Here is a 19738-nt window from a genome sequence, read left to right as displayed (position 1 = left end):
TAAAAGGTGGCCGTGCTTACCAGGGATGAGGACTGCAGTCATTGGTATCTGCAAAGTAAAAAAAGACAACTTAACAGCGAGGCCTTCTTAGCCCTAAGTCAAAACACCAGTGATTTCCACGATACCCAGATGATAAAGCTGTCGTTAACACCGGCAGAAGGAGCTTAAGACCTCTGCTCAATTGGAACCAGGCCCACACCACACTTGGTCCCATTCACCGTGGGACACATGTACACAGGAAGAGGCCCTGGGTGGGGTGGGTAGGGGGTGTGAGAATGGATGGAGACAGGCTGCTGGTCAGACCGGAGCTGGGAACCACGACGCCATCTGTCTCCACTTATCTCCTCGGCGACTTTCTCATGCCCAGGTCAGGGCTGCATCCCATCAAGTCATTAGAGCAGACCCAGGTGATGCAGAAGCAGACATCAAACAGCTCTGCTTCTGGTTTCCATTGCCAGTCCCTGGGGGTGTCAGGATGGACTCCTGCAGCCCTCAGAGAGTTCAAGGTGGCAAGCGGGGGGAGGGGACACTCACTCTGCGTACAGATGGGCCCCTCCCAGCCTTCTTTGCAGACGCACGTGAAGGACTCGCCGTTGACCACACACGTGCCCCCATTGTGGCAGGGGTTAGGCAGGCAGCTACTGTTTCGGGCTATGAGACAAGAGCAGACAAGGCCACCCTCCCTGAGGATCCAGCGACAGTCTGGAGGGGCAGAAACCAGGTCCCAGGAAACAGTCATAGGCTCACAGGCCCACGGCCCCTGTGAGGCCCAGGGAGGGCGGAAAGGTACCTATGTTACAGGTCGTTCCTTCCCAGCCTCCGGGACACATGCACTTGAAAGCGTCCCCCTCGTCATAGCAGGTGCCACCATTGTTGCACGTAGCCTCATCACACTGGCTGTCACCTGGAGGAGAAGATCCCGGCGTGAGCCCCTGGCCGGCCCTGCTCACGGAAGACAGGGCAGGATCCCAGCCGGCCACCACTTACGTGAGTGGCAGGTCTTGCCTTTCCACCCGTTTTTACAGTCGCAGTAAAAGTCGTTGACCAGGTCGCGACACGAGCCCCCGTTGTGGCAGGGGTTCTGGCTGCAGTCGTTAATATCTGCAATCAGAGGAGACAGCCGGCTGAAGACGCTCCCAGGCCCGTCCACGCCCCGCGACGCCTAAGGACTGCATCCCTCCACCCCCAGCCCCTGCTTTCCACGCCCACTTCAAAACCAGCAGACACCCGGGGACTTAAACACGGTCACCCTTTCCCAGGAATAAAGGAGCCCCCGACAGGCCATGGAAGTTAAAGTCAAGATGGGCAGAAAGGACAACCCAAACAGCAAGATGATCACTTTTCCTGCAAGCGGGGATATCTATCATCCTAATTACAGGGTCTCATTCTATAAGCTCCTCCGCAGAAGTTCCTTCCCGCTGGCTGGCGCCAGCATCCACACATGCACGTAGGACACAGGCCATGCCGTCCCAGGGCAGGAACTGTCGGGGTCCAACTCCCAGATATTTCCACGAAGAAGAAAGGCTTCCCACGTGGATTCTGTCCTGCCCACACCCCCCAGAGCTGTCTGTCCCCAGAGGACCCCTGAACTCACTGGTCTCACAGTAGGCGCCCTCCCAGCCACCACTGCAGATACACTTGTAGGAGTTGACACCATCGATGCAAGTACCGCCATTTTTACAGGGGTTGCTCTCGCAGTCATTAATATCTGTGAAAGGAAAAACAAACAGAAACACAGGTAAGTAAACGAAGGAACAGTAATGCCACCGCCAAGCACTGTTCTACGGGTTTCCCTGCCCCTCCTGAGAAAATACACTGGGCACCTCAACATTGAACTCCGTCAGGACTGTTTCTGAATCCGGCGGGCAGTTTTATCAAGCAGGGGCCTCCAGAGAGCACCCCGTCCCTTTTTTTTAATGTCTTCACACTAAGCTACTTGGAGAGAGTGGGGAGGAAACTCCTAGGCAAAGCGGACCACCCGATCTAGTAAGGTTCCAGAACATTCTAAAATAAACGTGCTGAAGACTTAAGAGGCGTCAGTGATCTCGTAAGTTAAACATGACCTCAGTCTTAGATTGTAGATGGTAAACCTGGACTGATCTCTCCTGAAATGATTCCAGATGCCCCCCAGCTGGGCCGGGGCAGGGTTTGGGGGACCTCGGCCCATTCCCCGAGGATGCGGGGTCTTACTTTCATGGCAGTACGTTCCAGTGAAGCCTTTGTTACAGTCACAGGTGAATTTGCCTCCCGACTGACTCTTGCACTTCCCGTGGGGACCGCAGACATTGGAGGAAATATAGCGCACCCCTTCAGGCGTGTCATTGGAGGCCATGGCCACCGTGCAGCTGTCAATCACTGCGAGACAGACTTGGGGTCAGATCCCCGCCAGGGACCCGAAGACCCGGTGTTCCTGAGCCCAGGACCCACACGCCACGCCTGCTCTCCTGGAGCCAGGCACCTTAGCCAGGCTAATGAGGGTAAGAAGCCAGCACCTCGGTGGCCAAGACTGGCAACATGCCGTGTCACGCTGTGACAGGCAAAGCCGAGACCCCAGGCGGAAAGTTTTTTTTTTTTTTTTAGGCGTTTTCTCCCTATGGAGCCAGGAGCCCACGTGTCTGCAGGCCCTGTTCATCCTCCCTCTACTGATACATCTACCAAATTTGCTGGAAGCTGGCTAAGGAGGAGGAACAGCCTTTCCCTCGATGTAAGGGCACTTACGGCTGCAGGAACCTGGAAGCCTGAGCCATCTCACACAGCAGCCACAGGCGGCCGTTTAAATTTAAGTGAATGAAAAGTAAGTAAATCAGGGCTTCTAGTTGCCCTGGTCACACACTAAACGTTCCGGGCCACACGTGTCCCGAGGCTACTGTACCTGACGGTGCAGATATCACCGTGGCAGAAAGTTCTACTGGCAGAGGTGCGCTGAGGAATCCATCTCGGCCTTGCACATCAGCGTCCCCCAGAACGGGGATGCTAAATGAATTCCCTTCTCTGCCCTGGGCTACTTGCAGGTATGGTCCCCCCGAACTGGTGGGCCTTGAACAGGTTGTTTCCACATGTTCTGGCTTCCCCCCGAGTGTCACGGGGCAGTGACGAACGGGCAGAGGACAGCAGCCTTGAAGACAAGCCAGAACCCTGGCGGGGAGGGAGGTACCTTCACAGGGGGTGGTGCGGCAGTGGTCTTTAAGGTGGGAGCAGTTCTTGCCTTCATAGTCCTCAGGACACTTGCAGAAATAGTCGCTGGCGCGGTTGTAGCACTGGGCACCGTTCTGGCAGGGATTGGGCTCGCAATAATCGATGTCCAGCTGCGAGGGCCAGGGGCAGGGGAGGGGGGACACAAAGTAAAACAAAGGCGTGATTATGACTCCTCTGGGGCAGCGGCCACTGGAATTTGACCCTTCCGTCTGCTTCTGTTAGGAGAACACCCAGCATGATTTACAGTTGTGTCCTAGCGACTGTCCAGGTACGCATTTGAGACAACAGGGCAGAATGAGAGAGTGCTGGGTCTGGGATGAAACGGACAAAGAGAAATCGACAGGCTGCCGGACAACGGGAAGAAAATCACTCATCACCCTCCTTCCACGGCGTGTGTCTAGCAGAGGTCCCTACTCAATAGGAGGCTCCAGACAGTGTTGGGAATGAGAAGGTGGGGGGGAGGAGACTGCCTGTGAAAACTTGGCCATCGGACGCTCTAGCCCAGCTCACCTGACAGAGGTTTCCAGAGAAACCAGTGGGACACAGACACTGGAATCTGTTGATTTCGTTCTGACAGTGACCCCCGTTGAGACAGGGGTTGCTGGCACACTCATCGATGTCTGTCTCACAGTGATCGCCTGCATAGCCAGGTGGACAGATACAGCGATAACCGTTAACCAAATCCTGGAGGGAGGAGAAGGAGGGTGAGAAACACATGCTTTTTTTCTAGGTGCTCCACAAACACAGGGCTTCAGTGGTTCAGCGTGACTGTTGCGCTTCAGCTGATTCACTGAAAGAGATGCCAAACCTCTCCAAATGTGAGAGAGGGATTCCTATGTGCATGCCTTCAAGATGACTCCCGGGAGGCTGGGGTAACATGAGCCTGAGTGAAACTTCCAGAGACTCACTTTTCACCTGCATTTTTAAATCTCCCAGGGACAGAGCTTTCCCAGGGTCACATAAATCTTAAGGCTTGTTGTCAATCACTAAGGTTTTGATATAAGCAAAGATTTACATACCCGACAGGAGGCGTCATTCTGACATTGGCCGAGGCAGTCATTAATATCTAAAAAATAAACAAGTCACCGTATTGGAGGGGCAATTTACATTGAAATTGGGCTTAACTGAAAAGCCTTCTCTGCTCAGGACAAATAAAAACCTCCAATCAGATTTCTTGCGTGCTTCCCGTGAAATAAGGTTATTGGTGGGAACACTCCCTAGTTCTTCCAGACTGAGGTACTGAAACTTCACATCATTGTTTTAGCCACCTTATCAGAGTACGGCCGTTTTTTACCAGCTAATGAGCCTGATAACGTGTATGTTCTCATTTCTGTGCCCATCACTCCCTCTCCAAAAACATTCCCTCTATAAGGTTCTCCTTCCACTACTCAAGTCTTAGACCTGGAGCCTGAATACGGCTGGCAAATGCCTTCAACACCCCAGTTTCATGAAAATCAAAATTGAAACAGTCTCACTCACTTATGTCACAATTCTGACCCATCCAGCCCGGGAGACAATCACAGTAGTAGCTGGCAATCAGATTCTTACAGGATTTGGCATTTACACAAGGTTTGGCCTCGCATTCATTTGCATCTGAAAAACAGAGAGAATGAACAGTGAGAAATGGGGTTCTACCCCACCTCCCCCCTCAAAAAAAACACACCACTAGTTTGTCTGAAACGAGACATTTTAATAAGCTAGCTAAATAAGAGATACTACTTTGAACATCTGAACCCTCTCCCCTAGCTATGCTCCAATAAGGAATGCTAATTGATAACGTTCCAGCTGCTGTTAACAACTAGCCCCCAACAGGACAGCAGAAAGCCACTAGGCACTTCTGTGCAAAACCCAACGCAGCCTAGTTGCTGGGATTTAATAGTGGCAAAAAAGAATGCAGACAGCTCATTCCTCATGAGATCATCCCCGTTTGGAACCCAGCTGAACACTCCTCGGACAGACAATTGACATGGTTCAAGGAATCCCACGACTTTCCCACAGGGCCTCAAAGAGCCAGGTCATTTGCATGCGAGTTATTTCTTCCAGGCCTGCTGGCTGGACCCTAGATAATAAATGACTTCTTGGTACGATGGCACGCAAACTTGCACCGCTGGCCGCATGTACATCTCCCTTAATCGCTTGGATCAAGCCAGCCCTGGTGCAGGAATTCTCTTACCTAACTGGCACGTTTTGCCCGTCCACTGGGGTGGGCACACGCACTTAAATCCGTTAACCAAGTCCTGGCAGGTGCCCCCGTGGGAACAGTTATTTGGAGAACAGTCATCAATGTCTGTTTGACAAAAAGAGGAGAGGGTTGGCAATTTAATCTCAATCCATTTGACAATTAGATAATTTAATACCACCCCTCACATGAGGGGCCTTCACTTAAGAGCCAGACACCTGCTGCAAGTGACTGCTACGATGACGATAAGGCCTGATTTTAGCTTTAAATCCCCCACTGGCCCAGTTCATTTAATCCGCAACCTGAGCGGGTGGGAGAGCCAGCTGGATCCCCGGAGCATCAGCCCTGGGTAACTCAGGACATCTCTCACTGCCTACCCTTTATTTTTAAAGAAAAGTTTCATCACGGCACAGAGGTAACTCAGGAGAGGTAAGGAAAAATAACTTCTTCGCTGGTGGAAAAAAAAATCATATTCTTGTTTACTCACAGACTTTTCCCAAAATCACATGCCTGGGGTGCCCAACCTCCCCCTTCTGCACTAGACTCCCGAGGCCTCTTAGCGATTCACCTCCTGCCCATGTAGGAGGTGCCAGGCTCTCCTCATGAATCTGCTCACCGAGCCGTCACACCCCTAGGAGGTGGGAATTGCTACTCTCCCGTTTAAACAGGGCACAGGTTGGCAGTGACTACAGTCCCACAGTGGTGACAGGTGGCGGGGCCATGGTGCCAGCCCAGGTGATCCAACCCCGGAACCCAGCTCCTTAACCGTGTTGCATGCTGTTCTCAGGGGGCTGATGACCGTGGACCTCGGGCCTGGCTGCACCTCTGAAATCCAGGAGCTTGTGTGTGTTTTGTTTTTTGTTTTGGCCACGCTGCATGGCATGTGGAATCCTAGTTTCCCGACCAGGGATCGAACCTGCGTCCCCTGCACTGGAAGCTCGGAGTCCTAACTGTTGCACCACCAGGGAAGTCCCCAGGAGCCTGTGGAAGGTACGAACTCCCCAATTCCAAAGGGAAACCGTAGGACCCAGAGACCTGTACTGGGAAGCACTGGGGTAGTCCTGGTGTGCGGCCAAGTCCCGCAGCCACTGTCACTCTGTAGCCCTGGTCCCTCTTTCAAAATTTGTCCCCACCATGAAATTCAGTCATGACGACCTCCCCCGCAGGCATCCTCTGTACAGCTTCGAGGAGAATAACCGTAATTCAGTTCAGAGGAGGCACAAATCCAGGGAAAAGGACGCAGCTACCCCACGAGCGAGCTTCTTCCAGTCAGAGATGCGTGTGCTAACTTAGCAGGGTGCCTTAGGATGGGGGTGCCAGGAGACTTCCAAGGGCAGAGGCCGGAAGCTCAGGCCAGCCTCCCCACCAGACCCCCTCCCACCGAGACAGACCCATCACTAAGACCGACGTGGGACCCACAACCCTGTATCTTGACACAATACCCCCCTCCCCCCCGCCAAGAAAGGGCACAAGCCAAAACGCAGACTTACTTGTGGAGCACGTGGGGCCGGTCCAGCCCGGAGAACACTCACACTCAAACCCCAGGGAGGTCTCCTTGCAGCTGCCTCTGTTGTGGCAGGGATCAGAGAGGCAGGCGTGTTCCGCTGTGGACACCAGCACAGCAGTCAGCAAGGGGCGCCCACCGAGAGAGGCTACCTAACACTCTCCCCGGCAACCAAATCCCACGCCTGGGCCGCCAGCTCGAGCTCGTTTCAAGAAATCAAAGCAGGTGTGGGACGTAACCCCGCTGTGTCTGGGGCGGAAAGGAAGTCATCTTTCTTGCTAAGCTCTCCGGCCCCATTTCTCCAAGCTTCTGACCTGGGAGCTGGGTCACTGCCCTGTACACGCCGCCCCCGATGCAATCAGCAGCCCCCAAACCACCTGAGCAACTGGACAGAGGTTTCAAAGACCCACAGAACGGCTGGGAGGACAGGTCTTAACGTTGGAGGATATTTTCATCTTTTTACGAGTCCCTAAGTGTATTTAAGCTGAGTGTACAGAAAAATTAGACAAAGGGATCTCACTGCGCCTGGACCACTTACCAATTTCACAGTTGGGTCCTGAGTACCCCTCAGGGCATGAACACTGATATTTGTCAGGCCCTGTGTTGCTACAGGTTCCCCCATTGAGACACGGCTGGTGGGTCCCGCAGTAGTTGAGATCTGCCAAAAAGACCCCAAAGAAGTCACTCAGAGACCAGAAACACTGTGTTCCTAGACCCATTCCTCTTTAAAAACTAAAACCGAGGGAAACAGACCCAGATTCACAGGGTTAAAGGCAAATTCAAACAAATTTAGAATAAAAGCCCCTGCAAATAAAAATAAATGAAAGTACAAACCAAATCACCCACACCCCACCCCCGACCTCCAGCTCCACCCAGGCCCTCCCCAGACATACCTTTGTCGCAGAGCTGGCCACCCCAGTTGGTCTCACAGAGGCACTGCCAGGGCTCATTACAGGTGCCGTGGACGCACCCTGGGTGTGGGATGCACTTGTCACAGTACAGGCCCTGCCAGCCATACTGGCACCTGGGGACACACAGCAAACCCTGCTTTACCCTTTAGAACTTGCAGGGAGATCGGAGCCAGAAAAACACAAGGATGCAAAGCCCAGGCTTGCTGTTTCTGGCGACAGGATGGTAGACTGTCAAGGTATGTCCGGGGGTTCCCTCTAAGCAAACATTTTCCCAGTTGGACTGAGGTCCCCTCCCAGGCGACTCCCAACAAAAGGAGGGCTGTTTGGGGAGAGGCCAGCACTGGGCTGCCCTCCACAAAGCCCCTCTCTCTTCTCAGGCTCCCCCATGAGCCCAGGGTGGAGGCTTGGAATAAATCAAGCCCTGGGGGGAAGGAAAGGGCTCTCCCTGCAGTGACAACAATAGCCATGCGAAAGCCTCTGCAGACGCAGCCCTTTGGGCAAGTTTTACACAGCAGCTCGGCTGGGCTGTATCTCGGCAGCAAGTCACGACCCCAGCGCACAAAAATGCACCAAGACACCAAGTGCGGCAGGAAACTGCCTCCCAAGGAGGCTCCCTGAAATCAGACAAGGAGGGAGAGGGGCACCCTTCCTTGGAGAGATGGGGTAGGATCTCTGGACCCATTTCTGCAGGGAGGACGAGGAAAGCAACAGCGCTTAGAACCATTTCCGTACATGATTTATGACCTGCCCCCCTCGTGGCTACTTAGGCTAATTTATTTTATAGTTATTTCTCACTTTGCACACACACACACACACACACACACACACACACACAAAGTCAACTTGGTTTATCTCGTATTGGGGAAGGGAGTCAAGTTTCCTTTATAAGCGCCTCATTAATCGGACTCTTTGGAGGCCAAATGGTGCCTTTGATCCCCAAACAAAAACACAAACATACACCTTCACCTGGGGCAGGGGCTCAGCTACTCTCCCCTCAAGTTTCAAGCCCTCTGAAACTCTAACTGCCTTCTCAGAAATCAAGCTCTAGCAAACAGGAGCTGGCGGGGGGGGGGGGAGCCCACAGTGGAGTGAAGGTGGGGTGAGCCAGAAACAGCGACCAGCAAATATTTCCATGACGGGACCCGGGAAAGCCATGGTCACAATCGCCTCCCCCGCAAAGAAGGAAAGGCTTTCTGCATCCAGAGAGCTGGAGGTGGGCTAAAAATCCTTGTCATGGGAAAATTACAGGGATCCAGCTAATCGCTAATCATCCATGGCCGAGAGTCAACTCAGCCCCTGAGAATTCTGACTCACCACTTCCTAACTCTAAAAGCAAGCCATCCACGCCCCAATACAAAGAACCACCAGGCTGTGTGGTTTAAAAATCAGAGGATTCTGGTTTATCTAAAACGAAACTCTGGTCTAAATGACAAGGCACTATTAAAGGAGTAAAATAAGAACAAAGTAAATCCTCTGGTAGAAATTGTTTTTAAAAGTGGACACTCAAGTTAGTGGGAGATCACGGGGATGCTTGTGTAAAGACTGATATTCTTAGTTTGAAAGGTAGATATTAAGAAGGAACTGATTGGGAAATAGCATTATTCTTACAGTCTTTCCCTCATTCCCTTCCAGATGAAGGATCACTACACCTCTTCAATTTGCTTAATACAAGGGATAAGAGGCAGCTGAGGACCCGCCTCGGCTCTTAATCAGTGAGAGCTGGATACCCAAGCATAAGAAAGGAACCGCAAGAGGCCCTGGATGACTTCAAAAGAAAACAAATGAAAATACTGACCCTAAAAGAGGCATCCACAAGGTTATCCCAGTGTAATAATATATGATTAAGGTTCTCATGGGAAATTGAAGTGACTTTCCTCACAGGATGATTCATAATTGAGTCTGATATTATTGGCAGGCTCGCAATAAAGCAAGACTGTGCACCCAGAAAAAGGGAGTCCAGGTCGACCTGGGAGCAAGAGAAGCAGTAAAGTTTTCTCATGTGGGGGAGAAAACAAGACAAAACACACCTCTGCAATACATGATCCGAAGGACAACTTACAGGTAACTTGCCATCAGCTATTTCTGGAGCAGGATGCAACCAGAACTTCCTTGGCGAGAAGGTTCTGTTTTGATTTTTCAAGGGAAGGAGAAGGAGATGGCCTGGGAGACCATGCAAATGATGTGTGGGAAAGTCACACCTTAAGTAAATAAGGGCCTGCGTGTCCAGGCAGGGAGTGGGAGGGAGACTTCGAAAGAGAAAGGCCTAAATTCTGGAAACAAAGCCTGCTGTTCTGGCTGGGAGGGCACTCCCCAGGCAGCCGTGTGTTTATTCTGATGACAGGAGCAGAAATCGAGGTCGCCCTTGACTGATACTCATCTGAGCTGAGCACCCGCGTGCTGAGCACGAAGCGGGCGCAGCAGAGTCCCTGAGAGCACGGCTGATCTGACTCTCCGGAACAACCTTCACGAAGAAGAGCCTGCCCCCAAGCTTGACAGTAACGCTGTTAAACACCACAGGCGGCTGCCACCAGCGATGGGGGTTCGCAGGCGAAGCCCTTCAGTCTTCCAGAAAGTACACTTATCTTTCTGAAGCGCAGGAAGAGACAATTTCAGGCCAGCCTGGTTTTGTTTTGTTTCCAGCTGCCCTGATTCCCACTTCAGCTTCAAGCCCCAGAGCTCAGAGCTCCCCGCTGCATGGGAGGTGAGCTGCGGCAGCGGAGGACCACAGGGGTCTTCAGGATTTTCAGAGCGGCAAAATCCTGTGGCTGTGCTCAGCCTGTCGAAATGCAGATTTCTGGGCCCAACCTAGGGACTGGGGTTCCGTGGGTGTGGGGTGGCACCCAACAGCCTGCATTTCCACACGTCCCTGGTTAACTCAGGGAATGACACTCTGAGTACTGAGGTTTGGGGGCAGTGAATCCCAAAGTACGGTCCCCCCCGCCCACCCAGCAAGAACAGCACTGCTGGGGGCTTGTTAGAAATGCAGAGACTTGAGTCCACCCCAAGCTATGGAATCAGGATCTGTGTCATCACAAGAGTCCCAGGTAATGTCAGTTTGAGATGCACTGGTTTAGACTAAGGATTCGTAAGCTTCCCTGGGCTCAAACTGGGGTAGCTTTGGGGGAAAACATGACAGGCCCAAAGGAACCATTGAGTGTCACATTAAATCTTCTAATCCTTCAGATTTGGGAGGAGAGTAAAGTGGGCGATCATGTCAAAATGCCACAGACACCAACAGTATTTCCTGAAACAAGCCTTTCCCAGATTGGCATGATGTACATTTCAAGAAGTTCCAAAAACTGTAATCGGGAAGCCGTGGGGGAGGTCTCCATTTGGCTTCTTGCATTGTCCGGGACCATAAAAGAACAGACTTCAAAGGCCAGCAGCAAAAGTCTACATTCATCAGGCTCAACTGACAAGATTCCAGCGCAGCCATTAACCTCTCAGCACCGGCCAGGCTCCCGCCTGCAAAGGGGCCAGGAGATTGTCCTAATCCCATTCTAAAGAATGCTCCACTTTCCCCTATTGATGGGAAAAGTGGGGGAGGGCTGGGAGACAGAAAACCAGGCGGGGGCTGAAGGGTGGAGGAGGAGAGAGACCGCCGCAAAAACCAAACCCACAGCCCTCCATCTAGTCCATTAGCACTTTAAGGGGAAGATTATAAAAACGAGTTATCAATTTACAGAACCGTTAATACATGAAGTCACTGACTATGCCCAGAAGAGTTTTCTTTTTTTCCCCGAGAGAGAAGCGTGTGCATTTCACTGGACAGCTGGTATAATTTAATAAGCTTCGGATGTGCCTACTTGAAAAAAAAAATTTTTTTTTTTTTTTGGTAATGCTTTCTTGTCCTCCAAAGTAAAAGAGGCGTATTCACAATAAAGTCAGTCCTCCTCTTGTATTAAAGGGATCATTATTAGGAAAAAAAGAGTTTAGTTGTTTACCTGCAGTCACCTGGGAGTTTGCAAGACCCATGCTTGGGGCTGCAGCCCTGCCGGCAAATAGCTGTAAAAAAAAACAAAAAACACAGAAGGATGTGTCAGCACACTGCCAGTTTCTTGCACTGTCACCATCATGAGAATGACCTCGTCCATTAAGCCAACAAAATCCACTATTTTAAAGAGATCTCGTATCAAGCCCACTGTAAGGAGAGGAAGACGGGAGGTGCCCCAAGAACAAACCCAGCTTTAAACTTCAAGGCCATGCTAGCAGATCCTCAAACATGATAGCATTTGGGGACAAAATGCAGGCAAGCAGGTGGGGGAAGGGGAGCTTTACGGAGTCTCCGAACAATAGCTATGCTGCTCCCGGTCAATTCCCACCCTCGCCAAAAGCAAAAAGGAGGTCTAATCCTTCCTTAACTCTGTCATCTTTCCCACTCTGTACCCCAGCCTCTTTAGAACCCTCTGACCAAATAAATGCCTGGTGTCTCAAAAATCCCATGGGACTCACAAAGCCAACCAGGCCGGCTTCACTTGGCAGGCTAATCCACGGGCCAGATCTGGTGGTCCCTTTTTTTTTTTGCAAAGTATCCACAACAAAACCATTCTGCTTCCTTTATTGAAAAAAGTTCTTGAACAGACATTAAAAAATAGTAGGTAGATACTTTTTAAGTAATTGTTACTGATTTTTAGGACACCAACTATTTAAAATGTTTTATCAATCCTTTCATTTGGATCCCAGGAAGTCCATCCTTTTCGCTCTTGTCTCTAATTATTTAAGAAAGCAATATTGCCCAGGAGACCTGCAAATTCCTCTCTTTGCCCTACCCTTCAGTCACAGTTCAAAAATTCATTTTTCAACTTGAGTTTATCTTACAGGAGTTTACCAAATTATGTGAACTAAGCAGAGTGTGTTAATGTTGGTGAGGGCCTATTACATGGTTGACTAGAATTATACACCAATTTGCTATGAATTAGAAGCTTTGTAAAGGTAAAGACCACAGATAATTCTGTGAATGTCTGTGAATATGTGATAACTCCCTGTATTCTAATAGACGGGGCTGGGACAGTAGACAGGAGGTCTGGAAGTTTATCCCACTGTGGAGGCGTTCAGTTCACCACTCGCCCCCTCCCCTCAATACCACGGCCCTCAGAGATGCCCAGTGAAAGCTGCTGTAAGGCCACCCTGAGCCCAAGGGCTGTCATTTTTCACAAGCTGTTCAGACATTGGCTGGGCTAACCCAGTCCCACCTGGCATCTGTTTTGCGTCGGATGCCTTAAAAAGCAGAGCCTGAGAAGGGGGTTCAGGTACAGAGAAAGAGGTAGAGGGCAGATGGGCAGGGGAAGAAGCTGATAAAGAATGTGGTCTCAGCGGGAGCTTGGCCTCAGCCTGATCCCAGGGGAAACTCTGGAGTGTGAACTGTAGCCCAGAGTTAACGCAAAGGGGGCTGTGGCCTTCTTATGCCCATGTCAGCCATTCACAGACTGTGAGCTGGAGGGACGGGGCGTGGAGTGGCACCTGTTTGGCCAAGGACAACGCTCCAGAGAAGGAGATCTTAGCAGCCAATGCTCAGAGCGTCTGGGGGATGGGGTACCAACGGCATCTTCGTGCTTCAGGCCTAGAAAACAGCCCAAATCTCACCATACCCAAGAAAGCCACCTGATGGCAGGGGGGTGAGAACATGACACCCAAAGTGACAGCCACCAGGAGCTGGTTAACCCACCAGGCACGCCCACACACACCTTTGTTACATTCAGGGCCCATCCAGCCTTCCATGCACGTTTTGTTGCCATTCTGGTCGCAGGCATAGTGGCCAAAGAAGTCGTCTCTGGGTCGGCAGAACTTATTGCAGCCGAAGCCATAGTAATAGTCATCACAGGTCACGCGGATCTGATACTCAAAGTGGGCAACCCCCGTGTTCTGCTTCAGCGTCTGCCACTGCCGGCTGGGGTTGATCATGCCTGAGTGAGAAGCCTTTTCAATAATGCTGTCGGGTTCTAGAGGCAAAAAAAAAAAAAAAAGGATTAATCACACCAACATTCACATCAGATATCAGAGCTTTCTCCCCCCACCATTTTGATGACTTTTAATAACAACAAATGCACATGGCACAAAATTCAAACAACCCAAAAGGGCAAAAAATGAGCCATTCATCTCCCTCCCCATCATACATTTACCCTTTTTACTGGGCATGTAGTATTTCTTCATCTGGAAATAAAGTGAAATCATTTACCTAGTTCCCAATATGTGCACTGAGGTTGTTTTGGCCTTTGGCTATTAAGCAAAGCCACAGGGAACATCCTTGAACATATTTGCCTGTATGTGGTTCTACAAAAAAGAAATATCCCAGAAATGGAAGTGCTGGATCAAAGAAGACACACACAACCAACACGCTTCCGCCCAGAAAACCCAAACCACCAGGAACAAAAGCCCCATCTGTCTGCCCTCCCACCAGCAAAGGAAACTGTTTCCCAACAGCAGTGCCAACACTGCATTATCAGACTTTCTGATTTAATGGGTATTTAATTAAGTGATGGTGAGCACCCTTTTGACAAAACCATGTGTATCAGCTCCTCTGAACTTCAATCTGTTTCTCTCCTTTCCCAACTTTTCTATTGCGCTGTTTGGTCATACTGGTTTGCAAAAGCTCTTTACATGTGATAGAAAGTGGCCCCTTATGGAAGGCTATTCTTGAAGAAATTTCATTATTCCAGGTAAAGGTTAGCAATCTTTCTTTTCTGGCTTTAGAGTTTTGTGTCTTGCTTTAGAAAGGCTGTGTCTATTTCCAAGCTCTTCACTGGAAGCCAAAGAGTAATTATTTTTTTTAATTATAAACTTTGTCACCTCTTAAGCTGGCATTTAAATAACAATACCATGAACTTGATGCATTTCACCTTTCACCTTTGCCCAGAAGGCAGATGGGAAAAGCATTCATCCCAGTTTACAGACAGGTAGACTGAGGGTCAGGCTCCTTAAAGAGCGCCTACTGAGGAAAAGAGACACGCCTGGGGCCCAAACAGGTCCAGGAGGAAGAAGTGGTCCCTGCCCTGGGATCACCTATCACTCAGTATGAGAAGAGACAGGTACAAAAATAGCTCCAAACTCCAGGTGCCAGGAGTTCAGGGGAGGGGCGTGAAAAGGAAACAAGGCCCCGAGTCAGCACCCACCCTGGTCCTGTGTTTGTTTTCTTAAACCTGCCAGCACCAACCCTTGACGCCTTGTCAAATTCAAGGCCACCTTGGAGAGACCGTTAGGACCTGCTTGCAGTGTCTTTGTGATTCTTATCCACCTACACCCCTGTTTTTCTAGGCCTGTGCTCATCTGCAAGGCTAGGCAAACCCCACAGGTGACCAGGAGACGGGCACTCCCGGGCAGCTTCGGCCATACTCCACTCCCAACAGCGCCCCAGCCCTCACCCTCTGGGCTCTTTACCTGTGGGCAAGACGGGCCTTGAACAAGCCTGCATACCTGCAGACCTACACCCCGGCAGGCATGAAGCACTTGCAGAGGATGCTTTCCTAACCTGAGTTTTGCAAATAAACATGGGCCAAAGAATGACAAAAATGTCCCTGCATTAACTGTGTGCTTCCTCTGCTGGTTCAATGAAAAAGTGTAGTGAGCTATTACCATGTGATGATGAGATCTTAATAAAGGGATTACTTAAACACACTAGCCATGGCTCCTTCTCAGGCAGGCTGCAACAACAAACAATTCAGACAAGAGTCCGGGGTTATCCTAAAGGCACAGGCTGACATGTCAGTCAGTGGTTTGGTATGCTTTCTATTTCCGGGAAATGCTGTGAAGACATCATTTCAGAATCCTCAATGGGGCTAACAGGTCTGTATAACTAACTTCACACCTGCGTGACAGATTTTTCCTAAGGGCCCAGAGGGAGTTGAGTGTGTCTGTGACACACTTTCTGGCATCTGGATTACAGAGATGCTTCTTCTAAGCTGCTGTCGCCTGAATCACACTTCCTATCAGCTCAGGGCATTACCAGTGTTTTTGGGGTAGTTCAGTTGATAGCCCAGCTTTAAGATTGGAAGGGGATATTACCAGGCCTTCCTACAACCTTGAACTGCATGAAGATGGAGCACGAAGAACCCACAACAGCCTTGCAGGCCAAGGAGGAGGGGATGAGAGGCGAGTCTGAGCAGAATCCTGCAACCACGCCAACCACAAACCTTAACCAAGAAGGCTTAACCAAGAAGGCTACAGTATAAGGAAAACCTGGTCCTAAGTATGCCAACCTGTGTTTACATATCTACTGATCAGAACGAGAAACTGAAATCATTTGCTCTGGGGGAGACAGTAAGATCTGCACCCTTATACGGTGCAGTGCTGAAATGCAATAGCAACGACCTTGGAGGGCTGGCCTCAGAAAATACTTTCTAACACGTGTACATCACCTGGGTTTCACTTGGGCCAGGCTCTGCTCCCAAGGGTTCATTGCAGAGCTGATGTGAGAAGGAATTCTCTGTTCCCAAGCTCAGGGCTCTGCCTCTAATCTGAAGCCTTGTTTGGTCCCCAAAGAGCAGCCAACCCTAGTTGGGTTGCTATACATCCTCAGCGTCTGCCCTCATGGAGGACAGTGCCTTGGGAGGGACAGAGGGTGAAGGGAGTAAAAGCAAAACATTCCAGGCAGTGTGAACAGCACGTGCAAAGGCCCTGAGGCAGGAGAGAATGTGATGCATTTGAGGACAGAAAGCTGACTGGTGGGGTTTGAGAGAATACAGGTATGACAGATGACAACGTGGCATGTGAGATGGAGCTGGCAGGGAGACAAGACTGGGCCATGCAAGGGGCTTTGGGGCCACACAAAGATCTGTCCCAAGGGCAACAGGAAGTTACCAAGTGGCTCTCAGTAAAGGTGACACTCAAATGTTATGCTCTGAAGAGATCAAGATGGCAGGAAAATGGAGAAAGCGCTGGAGGTGGACCAGAGTAGATAGGGGTGCATTAATTCAGCCGCTACTGTAAGAATTCAGGTGTAAGCAGATGGTGACATGGACCAGGGTAGCAGCAGGGGAGGTGGAGGGAGGCAAACCCAGTCAGGATTGGGTGTGGAGCACTGGACATAAGATTTTCAGAACTTGGAGGTGGATTAGATACTGATGCTAAGAGAGGGTGGTACACAGGAGGTGCTGTCCAGATTTCTGGCTTATGGTACTGGGCGTTCAAATGCTGGTGCCAGTCGTCCATAAAGGGCCCTGGGCGGGCTCTGCATTTGGGGAGGGAAGATGACACATTTGGTTCTGAATATGCTGGAATCCGAGATACCTTGGAAGCATCACAAAAGGGAGGCTGCACAAGCACGTGGATAAGCCACTCCCAGCAAACCCCCATCCCTCCTCACCAGGGTCACAAAAGTGAGGCTCGGGCTTCCCTGGTGGCGCAGTGGTTGAGAGTCCGCCTGCTGATGCAGGGGACACGCGTTCGTGCCCCGGTCCGGGAAGATCCCACATGCCGCAGAGCGGCTGGGCCCGTGAGCCATGGCCGCTGAGCCTGCGCGTCCGGAGCCTGTGCTCCGCAGCGGGAGAGGCCACAGCAGTGAGAGGCCCGCGTACCGCAAAAAAAAAAAAAAAGTGAGGCTCAATGCCCTGCAGTGGGCATTCCGTGACTTGGAGGCAACCCCTCTCCTTCAAGAGTAGAGGCCTGAACGCCCTTTATCTCTACCCCAAGTCTTCCTGTGTCCTTCCAGTGATTTTACCTCTTAGCAAGAGAGGAGAGGCTCCAGAACCCCAAAATGGGGCAGACAACCGTGGGCAGCCCTGGAGGGGCACCAGCTTCTGGAGGAACAGCTACCTGACCCGTGGGCTGGTGGAAGGCCCAGTAAGGGCCCTGCAAACACTAGGGGCCCCTTGCACACCCTGACAGGTGTCCTAACCCAGCTCTTACCAGGAGCCAGCGTCAACCTCAAGGATGCTCACGCCACCGGCCAGCCTGTGTTAACATCTGCAGCAGGACAACTGAAGAGCCTGTACCCCCCCCCCCAACGTGCAGTCACCACTGTAAGCAGGGCAGTGACATAACGCTCGCCCAGCCCACAACGCGTGTGGCAGGGGAGGGGACAGAGAACAAACAGGTGCCCAGGACCCTGACGGGCATCAGCCACAGCCCCGGCAGGTCACTGCCTCCCCTCCCTCCACCAGCAGCAGGACGGGGGTATCACTCGGGGAGGAAGGTCCACGGGTCTGGACTTCAGATGCCAAAGCACAAGGAGTGACCCAAACGGCCTGAAGCTTCTGGCAACCGGGGCTCAGCAGTGATCGAGCGGCTCAAGGTGGGCCAGCGAGACAGTTGGGCAGTGGCTGCCTCTTGGATTCTAAGCCCTCACTGTGCCCTCTCTGGTTATTCACCAGTCCCAGAGTCAGGAAGAAAAAAGCAAGGCGAGAAGAGGGGGAAATGTTCTTAGCAGCAAACACACCAAGGGTCAGAGAGGATGAGACACGCAGAGGGATGGGATCGGGGGGCACACAGAGACACCAGGCCGGCCAACCCCTCCTCTTGCGCAGACTCAGGTTTCAGCGTGAATCATGTTTTCCCATGACAACCACCCAGATCCTGCTGGCAAAAAGGGAACTGGCTGGCAGTCTCAGCGAGGGAGGGGAAACGTATTTTGAAGCTACAATCCAAGAGCAAAGACTCCGTTCTAAGCCAAACAGATGCTGCCGTTTCTACCGGCACCCTCTAGGGCTTCCCCCGACCCCAGCACCCACCCACTCCCAGCAGCCCTGAAAAGCAGCCTGCGCTGAGAACAGAGCCACCTTTCAGAAGGGGACAAGGCCAGTGTGATGGCCGTGAGGCACTGGAACACCTGTCATGCACAGTGTGGGAAACCCTGACCGGCTGGGGGCTCACCTGCCCAGCAAGTGAAATTCAAGGTCGGTCTTTAGAGCCCAAAGCCACCTCTTCGGGCTTTATCTTTCCGATGAGAGATTAAATGCTCACTTAAACTTTAAATGGACTTTTAAAAAGTCACTACTTTGATCCTTTCGCAAGTCTACAAGGTTTTAGAGTTGTAAAACCATTAAGATCTCTATCCCAAAGATAATCTAGGGGCCGTATTCAGGGACTGAGTTAACTGGCGATCTGTCCTGGCCACTTAATGTTCCAAGCGAAAATTCTAGGGGAATTGATGGAAAAAGACTCCACGGGGCCGGGGTGGGGGGGGAGGGGGGCAGGGGCAGTGGCAGAAGAGCTCTGAAGCAGCCTGGGGACAGCTCTGTCCAGCTCTGACAAGCACCGGGTGCCAAGCTCTGTGCTTCCAGACTCACGCGCTCAGCCCATGGCTGTGATACTTACGGACAGTGTCATTGCTGGAATCCCACGCCTCCACAAGCAAAGTGTAGGACCTCTGTAACACAGATAAACAACAGCTCAGTATTCAGAAACGGGGGTCAGCTCGCAAAGGTCAGGCCTTCTCGGCCTCCCTGCACGCCCTGCCAAACAAAACCATGCAGCCAAAATGGAAACTGTATTTGCTGTCGAAGTGAGGTCTTGGGTGTTTAGGTCCAGACCGACTCCCCACCCCTCCCCCTAGCACCCACCCCAGGGTGGCAAAAGACACCGGGCCCACCGTGGTCCTCATGCAGGCAGCCTAAAGTCCCGACCAAGAAATGCCATCTCCCTAGACTTGTGCACACTTTGCGTATGCTTTTCCTAAACTTTCCAGACTCTAACCCTTGTGCTTGAGAAAACCACACAAAGAATTGATTCTAAGCTAACCAAACCAGGTGTTTGTACCTGGGAGTGGAGGCGCTCACCCAGTGAGGAGGGCTGGGGATTGCTGTTACACTCTGGGCCCTGGTGGGGAGGTCCCCAGGGAGGCCCCTTTTCCTTTGCAGAACCCCTTTGAAAGCCCTGTCTGTGTGAGACCATCTCGGCTCCCACAGGTATCAGGTGACTCCAGGAAGCAGGAGGGGTGGGTAGGTGCAAATAGACTCTGAAGACAAAGGCGGTAACCTAACTTGGGGGTGCAGGGGGGGTGGACTCTAGGGACCAAAG

The 19738-nt window shown here is 51.5% G+C and overlaps 1 protein-coding gene across 4 annotated transcripts in view; it reads right to left on the bottom strand.

Annotated features, from left to right (window-relative positions):
- Positions 1-19738, bottom strand: part of JAG1 (jagged canonical Notch ligand 1) — a 33931-nt gene that overhangs the window by 5031 nt on the left and 9162 nt on the right. For 2 of the 4 annotated variants that reach the window (XM_089896575.1, XM_022556495.3), the window contains exons 3-19: positions 19037-19088; positions 13474-13728; positions 11734-11794; positions 7772-7902; positions 7417-7536; positions 6865-6978; positions 5369-5482; positions 4675-4788; positions 4215-4261; positions 3706-3879; positions 3155-3305; positions 2191-2355; positions 1595-1708; positions 988-1101; positions 791-904; positions 535-651; positions 21-48 (exon numbers count right to left, since the gene is read on the bottom strand). In XM_089896575.1, the coding sequence (XP_089752701.1) occupies positions 21-48; positions 535-651; positions 791-904; positions 988-1101; positions 1595-1708; positions 2191-2355; positions 3155-3305; positions 3706-3879; positions 4215-4261; positions 4675-4788; positions 5369-5482; positions 6865-6978; positions 7417-7536; positions 7772-7902; positions 11734-11794; positions 13474-13728; positions 19037-19088 (1985 nt within the window). The remainder of the gene's footprint in view (positions 1-20; positions 49-534; positions 652-790; positions 905-987; positions 1102-1594; positions 1709-2190; positions 2356-3154; positions 3306-3705; positions 3880-4214; positions 4262-4674; positions 4789-5368; positions 5483-6864; positions 6979-7416; positions 7537-7771; positions 7903-11733; positions 11795-13473; positions 13729-19036; positions 19089-19738) is intronic. The other 2 variants (XM_089896576.1, XM_089896574.1) reach the window with 2 other exon arrangements.

Source organism: Delphinapterus leucas, chromosome 15 (genome assembly GCF_059928025.1).
Source record: "Delphinapterus leucas isolate spDelLeu-1000000601 "Yukka" chromosome 15, BTC_Dleu_Yukka2, whole genome shotgun sequence".
In the NCBI taxonomy this organism is placed as follows: domain Eukaryota; kingdom Metazoa; phylum Chordata; class Mammalia; order Artiodactyla; family Monodontidae; genus Delphinapterus; species Delphinapterus leucas.
Note: the sequence above shows the minus strand (reverse complement) of the source record. Positions and strands in the feature narration are given on the sequence as shown.